At 37.9% G+C, this 12302-nt stretch overlaps 1 protein-coding gene across 1 annotated transcript; it reads right to left on the bottom strand.

Annotated features, from left to right (window-relative positions):
* Window positions 1-1661: 1661 nt before the first annotated feature.
* On the bottom strand, window positions 1662-8243 carry LOC107588339 (uncharacterized). Its single transcript, XM_016276410.1, has 8 exons — window positions 8173-8243; window positions 5839-5937; window positions 5435-5518; window positions 5301-5357; window positions 5120-5200; window positions 3595-3702; window positions 3197-3496; window positions 1662-1867 (listed from the first exon to the last, which is right to left on the bottom strand). Exons 2-8 carry the CDS (start codon window positions 5935-5937, stop codon window positions 1841-1843), a joined length of 756 nt encoding a protein of 251 aa, XP_016131896.1. The 5' UTR covers window positions 8173-8243; the 3' UTR covers window positions 1662-1840.
* Window positions 8244-12302: the final 4059 nt, after the last annotated feature.

Raw genomic sequence — 12302 nt, 5'->3', positions numbered from 1 at the left:
ACTTATATATTATATATTAATACTTATTATATATTAATATTATTCTTTGTCATGTCCAACCGCATTGGCCCATCTGACTGAAATGAAACCTAACGCAGAGCTCTCTGACGCTTTCACTGTTGTCTGCACATTTAGCTTTTAAATTATTGATTACATTTGCTTCTGTGTTAGTCCTCACAGTGATATGGAAGCTCATTTCTGCCATGGAATAAAAAAGGTAAAAAAGCTAAATGCAACTCTTTATCCCACGATTCTATATCTGTATGAACTTCATAACTCATAATTGCATTTGATCTCACAATTCTGAGACAAATATTGTCAGAACTGAGTTATGAAGTCCGAATTGAGATATAAACTCCCAATTGCGACATAAATTTCTCACAATTGATATAAACTCGCAGTTTTGAGGGGGAAAAAATCTGAATTGCAAAATATAAACTCACAGTTGCGAGAAAAAAGTATTTGTATCTCACAGTTACCTTTTTTTATTCTTTATTCTGTGGTGGAAACAAGCTTACATACCATAAAGAAGTCCTTGCTTATTTAAATTTGTTATGCTTTGGTTGATTATTTATTAAAAGGAGAGAGAAGATCTGAATATCCAGTTGCACAAATGCATTCATAAAACACTATAACACAGTTGTGAGAATACTGTTTGAAATAAATTAGCGTGAATGGCTTTGCAATCAGATACTCATCTAATGCATCTAACTTAGTTACAGTATGCTAACATTTTTCATTGATTTTATTAGCTGTGATCTTAACTAAATAATAGAGCTGCTAATCAGACCCACAGAGTCGTTTTTTGGCCATCTAAACCCATCTTCCTCTTTGCTTCAGTGCTGAGATGAAGTGTTCATGTGGATTTGCAGTGCTTTGATTTCAGGTCTTCTGAAATATTTTTGAACAGGTTATGCTGTATTAGAAGTCATTTTTGTTATGGGCTGGAAATAGTATTTTGTGACAGGACAGGTCAAACACAAATTTGAATATAAAATTGTCAGTCTATTTTCAAAGCATAATTCTAGAGGTTAATGAACAGTCAATTTATAACTTGATTGTGCAACCCACTTGTTTGAGTGATACAAATTTCAACATTACTTTTTTTTTTAATTACACCCTGAACACTTAGATAGGATTTTAAATGTTAAGTCTCCGTCTGTAAATGCTGGGCTGAGTCAATCATGTGGAATTTCCATTGTGCTGTTTACTGTGTTGAATTGAAGTGTTCATGTGGATTTGCAGTGCTTTGATTTCAGGTCTTCTGAAATATTTTTGAACAGGTTATGCTGTATTAGAAGTCATTTTTGTTATGGGCTGGAAATAGTATTTTGTGACAGGACAGGTCAAACACAAATTTGAATATAAAATTGTCAGTCTATTTTCAAAGCATAATTCTAGAGGTTAATGAACAGTCAATTTATAACTTGATTGTGCAACCCACTTGTTTGAGTGATACAAATTTCAACATTACTTTTTTTTTTTAATTACACCCTGAACACTTAGATAGGATTTTAAATGTTAAGTCTCCGTCTGTAAATGCTGGGCTGAGTCAATCATGTGGAATTTCCATTGTGCTGTTTACTGTGTTGAATTTAAAAAAAAAAAAATGCACATAAATTAAGAAAACTACTAATTTATTATGTAAAATCAAATCAAACAAAACAATAATTTGGTGGAAAACATAACGAATTAAACATAATGAAAACGTAAGACTCTGATGCATGTTTCTCATCCATTCGATTTACAAACTTATAAGTATAATTTTTGGTTTTCCATTCACCATTACACAAAAAATTTAGTAAATGTCAAACATTCCAATTTTTGTCTGAGATATTATTCATCTTCTGGTCTGAAAATCTTCATGCTGCAATAACAGAACACAGTGTATCAGAGCAATTACAGCAGGTCAGCAAATATAATTAAAGGGGTCATATGATGCGATTTCAATTTTTCCTTTCTCTTTGGAGTGTTACAAGCTCTTGGTGCATAAAGAAGATCTGTAAAGTTGCAAAGACTAAAGTCTCAAATCCAAAGAGATATTCTTTATAAAAGTTAAGAGTCAACCACGCCTACCTAAAACAGCTCGTTCTTACGTCACGATGTCACGATGTGGGAAGATTTGCATAATGCCACCCAAATGTTCACGCAAAGAAAGTAGGCGTAACTTTTATTCTCGCTGTAGTTTTGTTGTTGCCGACACCGCCATGTTGCCACTTTGTTTGGCCTTCCAAAAGAGGACGATATCCGGAGATAAGCGGAGTCCAGCCCGGGGTCGTCACATGTGGTTGCCGCAAGCCCGCCAGCCGCACCGTTCTCAAGCCCACCGGCCACCGCTCACTCTAGCCGCCATGTGTGATGCTGTGTGTTTCGTTGTGAAAGTGAAACTACTTTGTTTGGCCTTCCAAAAGAGGACACGACTAGAAATCGGTGGTTAAGTTGTATTTACAACACTGTTCCAGAACAGTTCAACCCAAATATTCAGATGTGTGCAGCACATTTTATGGAGCACTGTTTCCTGATCCTGGGAGAGTAGACTACAATGTCAGCTGTTCTGACTTACAGATGGTAAGTACGTTTATTTATATTTAAAGAATTTGCAACTGATGATTCAAACACGAGTTTTGGGCAGTGTAGTGTAGTGCTTGTTGTTAGTCATTTCTCCGATCACAAATGCAGACATGGTTTAATAATTACGTGGCGCGGCGCGATGCAACGCAACGCGTAAAAAGACAGTATAAGTCATTATAATCCGTAATTATGTCCCCACTGGATGCAACAAATGCCTCGTTTATAATGGGTTTTAATGTTTTTGTCTCTTCGCTCCGGCCGGACAGGGCATCACAGTATGGTGAGGGGCGTAACATTTCCGTTACACACTTGAGGTATTCGGCCAATCACAACGCACTGGATAGCTGGCTTTTCAGACCGATGAGCTTTGTAAAAATCGACGCGTTTCAGAAAGGCGGGGCATAGAGGAGAAACAATAATGTACATTATGTGGAAAATAATGTATTTTTTTTTTACCTTAAACTGCATAAACACATTTCATTACACCAAATACACAAAATAATGTTCTTTTTAGCAACATCATTTGACCCCTTTAAAGGTTGAGATTATTTATGTGTATTAACCGTTTTGAAATATTTTTTCTGATTTAGTAGGCCTACATTTACTCAGAAATGCTCATAATTACCTCATATGCTGGTGGAGAAGCAGTTGGGACTGGACAGTACTTTGGTGGAAGTGCATCAGAGACTTTGTCGTAGTTGGATGGAGGTGTAGTTGGTACTGGACTGTACATTGGTGGAGATGCATTGGGGACGTGACCGTAATTTGGCAGAGTCGCAGGTGGGACTGAGCCGTGTGCTGCTGGCAGCACGTACATGACTGAACTAATAGGCTGGGCCTCTGCAGAGGGGTCCGGCTGGCCCATCTGCATGATGTGGTTGACAGGCATATCTGTGGTCACATAACTGACCATGACAGGGGTTGACTGAGAGAGAACCAACATGATGTTTGTTATACAAACTATTTTATCTGATTTAAAAAATAAATTTTAGAAGAATGTTTTAATCTTTTGATAATGTTTACCTTTGGTCCGCAGCAACAGGAACAGGAGGTTACAGCAACAGCAAGAGAGAAGATGAAGATCAGAATATCACAGATGAAAAGGACATAGAAGGACACATCTGGAGTAACCTAATTAATAGAGATACAGTGATTAAATGAACTAAAATAAAAATATTACTCAAAACCCAGTTGCCAGATCTAAAGAGTTTAAAAGACAGATTAGACACTGTTAAACTGTTGTAGACTATCAGTGTCATAATATATATATAGTAGTTGGTCCATTACCACTGCGGTGATAAAAATCTGCCACCGTCACAGCCCTATGCTCAATCAGTGTTTCAATTGCGGAACGAAGTAAATAAACCGCTTGTAAACAATATATCACGTAATGATTACCTCAGAAAAGCCAATGGCCATAAACTAGTTACTCAGTTGGAAAAAATAGGCTACTGTGGAGAGGAGCATTTTACATGCACTATATTCCACTGTTCTTTAATACTTAATGTATGTTTGAATAAATCAGGTTTTGTTTTGTTTTTTAATTACAGCCATCATTTAAATGTTTGTACTTTGAAAAACAAATTGGAGTAGAAACATAATATTGTAATTACATTTAGAAAATGTCCCATGTACTGTATGATATACAAGCACTGGCCACTTTTTTAGGTACACCTTGCTAGTACTGGGTTGGACCTTCTTTTGCTTTCAGAACTGCTTTAATTCTTTGTGGCATAGGTTCAACAAGGTGCTGGAAATATTCCACAGAGATTTTGGTCCATATTGACATGCCGTTTCTCCCAAGGGTGCTCTATTAGATTGAGATCTGGTGACTGTGGAGGTCATTTGAGTAAAGTGAACTCATTGTCATGTTTACGAAACCAGAGCTTTGTGACATGGTGTGTTCTCCTGCTAGAATTAGCCATCACGAAAAGGGTTCACTGTGGTCATAAAGGGATGGACATTGTCAGTAACAATACTCAGGTAAGCTGTGATGAGGGGCTTTCGCACCACATAGGAACTAGCCAGCAGGGTGGTTCCTAGATAACCAATTTCTCCCTTGGGCCATTTTCCTGGTTGCATTCGCACCAGCAGCAGGAACTCTGAAGCTTCCACCAATAGTTCTAGGAAGGTTCCTCCGGTTGCGAAAGCACTTATGTTTAAATGATCCTCAATTGGTACAAAGGGGCCCAAAGTGTGCCAGGAAAATATATTTCACGCCATTACACCACCAGCCTGAACCATTGATACAAGGCAGGATATAGCCATGCTTTCATGTTGTTTATGCCAACTTCTGATCAGATCGTCTTGACCATGTCTACATGTCTTAATTCACTAAGTTTCTGCCATGTGATTGGCTGATTAGATAGTTAACGAGCAGTTGAACAGGTGTACCTAATAAAGTGGCTGGTGAGTGTATATCCAAATGAATCGATATTGAATTGGAATCAAATCGCAAGCTTGTGAATTGAAACTGAATTGAAATTTGTGTCAATACCCAGCCCTATTAGACATACACACACATACTGTAGGCAGTGTAACCACTTACCCGAATGTAAATAAAGTGAGCGCGGAGGGAGAAAACAACTACTGCAAAATTTGCATAGCTGAGCATTTGAGAGGTTTTGACCTACAATACAAACAAACAAATGAATAAAATTCCCCTAAATGTTTGTATTCTTAAACATAGGCCTATTGCTTCTTCTCAAGACAGTAAAGTTGACACTAACCAGACGCGGTGTACGTGTGTGTGCAGCCGAGACTGTTATAGCTCCAATTATGATGAACTGCGAATAGAAATGGAACAGAAATGAGCATTTGTTCACTGTATAATGTTGTACTGATACAGAAATGATTGGCTTACAATGATTGGTGACCAGATAACGAAAAAACTCTCATTCCAGATAGTCAAACCGAGTCCCAATAAGGCTATCAATATTTCCAAAATCTGCAATACAAAAACATAAGATATAGTGCCAGTTAATTCATACACACTGAACACAGGCGAGGCAAGAAGAAGAGACGTGGATCTAAATGCAGCTTGGTTTACTTTCCAAAATAGCAAAGATTAACACAGGAGAAGACAGAAACACCACAGCTTTACATACAAACATAAAGACAATACTTGACAGACAACTGACAAAACTGAGTACTTTTAATACAAAGATAAATGAGGACTTAAACGAGATGATAATAGAAACAAAGGACACAGGAAAATAAGAGTAACAGGACCAAAAACCAACACAGAAAGTGACAAGTTTGTTTCACCCCCAAAACCAACGGCTTGATCTTCAGGAACTTGGATACTTCATACTGCTGTTGCTGGTAAAATGGCGTGGTTATCATCGCATCAGTTGGTTCTGGCATCTTTAAACACATGGAGAGTATCTTTACACGTCTTTCTTTTTCTTATCAGCCAAAGCTTAGTGCGTGCCCACAGGAAAAAATACTAGTAATTCATAGTAAATACTATAGTGTTTTTGAATCATACTGTAGTAAAGTATTTGAATTAATTTGTTGTAGTAATTCTATAGTTGCTGTGATAATTTAACTATAGTAATATAAACAAATTACTTTATCCAATACTGTACTAAGTTTTCTACAACTATAGGGTATATTATACTACAGTACAATACACTACAGTTTACTGTAGTAAAAACTAAAGTATACTACAGTATTTATTACAGTTTATCAGTTCACTAGTTAATACTACAGTATGCTCTAGCATTCATTAAAAAAGTGTTATAAATAATATAACATATACAGGATAACACACTTTAGTATGGTTCAAAAACACTATAGTATTTACTATAAATTACTATAGTATTTTTTTCATGTGGGTCACACTTTGAACTTTTGTAACTTTTTCAAATATTGAAATGTTTAAAATAATGTATTTTTATTTTGCGCCAACGAATCTGCTCGAGAGTCACGAAGGCTAACGTTACTACTGAATGCAAGCCTATGACCAGTGTTGGGGAAAGTTACTTTTAAAAGTAATGCATTACAATATTGTGTTTCTTCCCCAAGTGTCCACCGATTCTGAACGCGGTAAAGAACCCTTGTTAATTTGCAAATTGGATCCCGGTAAAATAGCGTTAATATGGTTGCGGTTATCTTTGTAGTTACCATTCTGGCCTTAAAGGAATAGTTCACCCAAAAGTTAAAGTTTGCTGTAAATGTACTCTCCCTCAGGCCATCCAAGATGTAGATGAATTTGTTTCTTGAGCGAACAAATTAGGAGAAATTTAATATTACATCACTTGCTCACCAGTGAATCAACTGCAGTGAATGGGTGCCGTCAGAATCAGAGTTCAGACAGCTGATAAAAACATCACATTAATCCACATGACTCCAGTCCACCAATTAACATCTTGTGAAGTGAAAAGCAGCACGTTTTGAAAGAAACTAATCTATAATTAAGACTTTTTAAACTTCAAACCATTGCTTTAAACCACGGCTAAAACCAATGATTCCTCTATCCATATATTGCTTCATATAAATCATCTAATCTGAACCAGGAGACAAAAAGGCACAGATCGAGAACTCTAAATGAACGAAAAAGTTCCAAATCATTTCCAATGATGGGGAAAGTTACTTTTAAAAGTAATGCATTACAATATTGCGTTACACCATAAAAAAGTAACTAATTACGGTACTTTTTATGGAAAGTAATGTGTTACGTTACTTTTGCGTCACTTTTTAAATCTGGACAGGGCTTGCTTGTTTGTTTTTCAAATAAAAAAGTTATATTTTTGGCAAATATAAAAGCCTTTTCACACCAAAAGTGAAATGAATACGCCTCAGGCTGAAGGGAAAGTAAATTTACGTCCGTACAGTAGACTGCAGAAGAAGAAATTTCAACACACTTCAGCAATAAACAAAGACACACAAATATTTGTCTAGAGTAATTTTTGCTTATTAGTACGGTTGAACTGGATCATCGAAGGTCAGAAGCAAAGACATGGGTTAATAGAATGGGATTAAATACATAAAGCATATTTGTGTTGTTTAACATTTAATTATTGCAGGTTTGCGTATTCTGAGTTGCATTATTTGTATTCATTTTGAGGAATACTGAATCTGAGTGAGTGAGATGAATTAATGCATATTCATATTTATTTTAGAACTACAGTAACATCTTCTGATTTCTCTCAACAGTCAATAAATTAGCGTTAACTTGCGTTACTTATTTGAAAAAGTGTTGTACCTCACATGTCTAGCTACTCTGCCTCAACACAACCTTTACAACTCATCTTTAAGGAGAATGTAGTTCTCAAACATCATTCTAGAGCCTCCAATGTCATTCTACATATGTATGTAAAGGGGAAAAAATCTGAGCAAATTGCATCATAATATTGAGAAACTGTCATTCTACATATGTGAAAGTGGGCCAATTTAGTCCCAAGGAGTATTGAAATAGTACACTTACAAGTATACTACTAGTACACTGATATTTGTAAACTTACTTAAAAATATACTTGAACTTTACTTAAGTATACTTACTAAAATAAACTTGAAGTATACTACTTTTTGGTAAGAGTGTAAAGGGAAAAAAATCTGAGCAAATGAATCATAATATTGAGAAACTGCATGCTTTACCTTACGTTGATGTTGCTCTTGTCTCGGATCTTCTTATTTTCACTTTTGTTTCAGTTTCATCTAGAACGTTTATCTGCGTGAAAAGAGACTCCTCCCCTCCAGCCAGTGAGTGTAAATGAAACTCATGCAGGACAGTTTAAAATAATTAAAAACTAATTCAGTTTTCATTTTCTGTGTTTTTTTCCCATCACATCAGTTGTAATGTTGCAAAACATTCAAATCTGTCTGTAAAAGCAGTATTTTAAGAGAATAGTTATACTAGGGTAACCATACGTGCCATTTTCCCAGGACGCGTCAAAACCTAGATATTTTAGGCAATATAGAAATCCTGGCCAGGTCCTGGGAAAATGGCACGTATGGTCACCCTAAGTTATACTATTCTGTGTGATTCATCATCCAGGTACTATTCTACTATTCAGGAAGTGAATCGTCTGTATGCACGACACACAAAGCCAAAAGTGTATGATCCGATTTGCAGCATACAATAATGGAGGCCGTTTTTTTTTTTTTTGCAATCAAACATTCATTTTGGATTGATGTATTTTTATAGTTCACACACACCGAAGCTGTATTATACATATATATATAAAAAAAAAAAATCTGACAATTTTGTGACAGGCAGTACTGTTTACTGCCATTCTCAATCATTTAAATGCTATCCATTCCACAAACAGTGATTGGCTGTTGCACAACCCTGACGGCAAGGTCATGATGTGATTATCAAATATGCATCATATCAAAAAATGATGCGATGGCAGCTATAGTGCGCCAGAACGCCCACCAGCTTACTGGTGGAGAGGAGACAGAGTGATGAAGCCAAACCGTAGATATGGGGATTGTTAGGAGGCCAATGGGCAAATTTGGCCAGGATGCCGAGGTCACACCTCTACTCTTTTCGAATGACATCCTGGGATTTTTAAAGGGCGGTAGGCTACAATGCTGTTTCATGCATTCATAGTTGTTTACACTGTTAAAGAGTTGGATTCTCATGCTAAACATGGCCAAAGTTTCAAAAAATGATTTAGACGCATAACAGAGTATTTATGTGCCAAATACACACTTCCAGGTTTCTTACAAGTTTTGGAAATTTTTTTTGATTGTGGCTCTTCGTGACGTAATGAAGGGTGGAACTCCTTATATGGGCATTTCTCCCGAAAGAGTGCGCCCGCACACACATCGACCAGATCAAGAGCGCGCCCATCAACGCGCTTCATTCAGCAGCGCTGCACGGGACTCGCTCAGGAAGAAGTGTGTTTTTGGTTGTAAGGGAAAGATAACCTTGTTCAGCTTCCCGAAGAATCCAGCGTTACGTAAACAGCGGATGCAGTCTGTTTTCCGGGGCTGCAATGGAGTTTCTCAAGTGTGTTTGTTGACAAAAAATTTTTAAACTAGGCCCAGTTCGATGCTGGATTTGCACATCGCTTGATATTAAAAGATGGAGCGGTCCCTGCTGTAAAAGGTCCGGGTCATGATTCAGAACTGCAGATGATAAGTGAAACTGCATCAAATGTCTGTTTTTTTGGCAATCTGTGCTCAAGTGCTAGTCACTCTTTATCTCCGCCCATGGCACGCCTCCAGGAGCTGGGCTGTTTTCAGAGAGAATCGTAAAGCAGTATCTTTCTTTTATAAATATGATAAAACTAAAAACTTTTTGGAGATATGAAGGATTCAGTACTGCTCTATAGGTAGTCAAGATTAATATGAAAATGGGTGAAATTGTGTGTGTTAGGTCCACTTTAATGACCACAGAGAGTCAGGACCTCAGTTTATCGTCTCATCCAAAGGACGGTGCTTGCTGACAGTATAGTGTCCTCATCACTATACTGGGGCGCTAGGGCCCACTCAGACCACAGGGTGAGCACCCCCTGCTGGCCTCACTAACACCTCTTCCAGCAGCAACCTAGCTTTCCCAGGAGGTCTCCCATCCAGGTACTGACCAGGCTCAACCCTGCTTAGCTTCAGTGGGTGATCAGTCTTGGGCTACAGGGTGCTATGGCTGGGTTAAAAACAAAGGGAATATGGCCCATGAAATCTAATGTGGAAAGAGATTTTTCCTTTACTCTCTTCACTTTGTGGTCACTGAAAGAGGTTTGAATTGGTTCTTGTAATAAGTGAACACAACCATTTTTATATTATTCTAGCAGCAGGAGACCTATGGATGCATACAGCCCATCACAGGCTTAACTAGGGAAGTGCGTCATTTCCCACCAGCAGCACATTCATTCTTATTGACTTTTAGCTGCCATTGAACCCTTACTGCAAAAAGACTGACACAACTTCAGTTTCATGCTGACTTTAATATATATATTTTTTAAAAATAGGCTAAGAAAAAAATTCAAGTTTATTTGTATAGCGCTTTTTACGATACAAATCGTTGCAAAGCAACTTTACAGAAAATTAAGTTTCTACAATATTTAGTGGTAGCTTATCAGTGGTGACTGTCAGTTTATGTACATATGGCAGAAATGTACGGAAAAATCAATTAAAGACGTAACCAAACAGACGATGAACACTATTAACAGCAATTATTATATGATGCAATCAAAAAAAAAGAAAAAAGTTTCAATGTTTAGTCATTAAAAACAATTATTATTATTATTAAAGTTGTCACAAATCTCTGTGTATGGACCTTTATTTTGATATTCTTTTTTTATATTCTGCTTAATAAACCACTAGCTTGAACAACTTTGCCTGTCTTCATCTTCACTGGACTTTAAAGGTGACCAAATACTGAACCTAGAAAAGAAATGGAAATTGCAGCTATTAATGTTGCTCCAGTGGGGAGTATTAGTGCATCTGGATGAGGAGGATTGGCTGACTGGAAAGCAGAGGAACAGCTTCCCTCCGATTCCCACCCACAAACATCTTCCGCCTCTGGTGATCCCTCCCTGCACAGAATTTTCTTCATCATTGCTGATCCCGTCCAGCACAAAGTTTTCTTCTTTGCCAATGGGTCCAATTCAACATTAAGTCTGTGTTCTCACCCAGCACCTGTTCAATGACAATAGCACACATATGACTTTACTTGAAAATTACCGGTAAATTGCCATAAAGAGATCACGTGTGAACAGGACCTTTTCAAAAAATACCGGTAAATTCGTTCCGGCAATTTACCGGTATGAGAAGTTGTGACATTACCAGTAAATTGCCGGAATGATGCCATGTGTAAACGCAGAATGAAGATTACCGGTATGAGCACAAACAAGTTGTCTACTCTGGGCCAATCCAGAGCTCACACATATGACTTTACTTGAAAATTACCGGTAAATTGCCATAAAGAGATCACGTGTGAACAGGACCTTTTCAAAAAATACCGGTAAATTCGTTCCGGCAATTTACCGGTATGAGAAGTTGTAACATTACCAGTAAATTGCCGGAATGATGCCATGTGTAAACGCAGAATGAAGATTACCGGTATGAGCACAAACAAGTTGTCTACTCTGGGCCAATCCAGAGCCGTTGAAATTCGATGTCTCTGGGCCAAAAACACTGCATGAATGTGAACGTTTCTCCAGATCTCTCGGCTCCATCGCTGGCAGTCAGGCCACTAACTCCCCCCTGGTTCCTCTCACCATCATTTCCACCATGGGCCTTCGTACTAACTGCTCTGGGCTTCCATCTTCTTCATCCTGCCATTGCCTCCTCCATGGTTCCTCAAGCCATCAATTTCTTCCCTCCATCTGCTCTGCTGTGGTGGTTTGCTTCTCAGGACGCTCTGCCATGATAGTTTCCAACCCTGACTGCTCCACCTTGGTACCCTGCTCTAGTCCTGTCCCCTTCTCCTTTTCCTCCTCCTGAACCTGGCCCAACATCCCGGTCTGCCTCTGCTCCACCAACCTCCAGAACTGTCATTTATGTCACAAATTCTCAGTGTTTGTGTTCATGGACCATCATTTTGATATTCTTTTGTCCTGTTTTGCCTGTGTTCACCATATTGAAAAAAAAACGGCATATGCTGGTTAGGTATGTTTTGAAGCATGGCTGCTGGTCATGAGCTGGTTTAAGCTGGTCATGTGCGGGTACTAAGCTGGTCCTGAGCAGGAGACCAGCTCAATGCTTCAAAACATACCTAACCAGCATATGCTGTTTTTTTCAACAGGGTAGTTCCAGTGTGTTTAGTTTCTGTTTCC

The sequence above is a fragment of the Sinocyclocheilus grahami genome, unplaced genomic scaffold (genome assembly GCF_001515645.1).
Source record: "Sinocyclocheilus grahami isolate Dianchi unplaced genomic scaffold, SAMN03320097.WGS_v1.1 scaffold102.1, whole genome shotgun sequence".
Classification (NCBI taxonomy): Eukaryota; Metazoa; Chordata; class Actinopteri; order Cypriniformes; family Cyprinidae; genus Sinocyclocheilus; species Sinocyclocheilus grahami.
This window is presented reverse-complemented; position numbering and strand designations above follow the sequence as displayed.

Excerpts from the sequence above, each read along its gene's own strand:
- LOC107588339 (XM_016276410.1), bottom strand. The coding sequence starts at position 5,937 with ATGCCAGAACCAACTGATGCGATGATAACCACGCCATTTTACCAGCAA. Across the intron at positions 5,358-5,434 it reads TTATCTGGTCACCAATCATT|TTCATCATAATTGGAGCTAT; the intron begins GTAAGCCAATCA and ends TTCTATTCGCAG. Across the intron at positions 5,201-5,300 it reads ACACACGTACACCGCGTCTG|GTCAAAACCTCTCAAATGCT; the intron begins GTTAGTGTCAAC and ends TTTGTATTGTAG.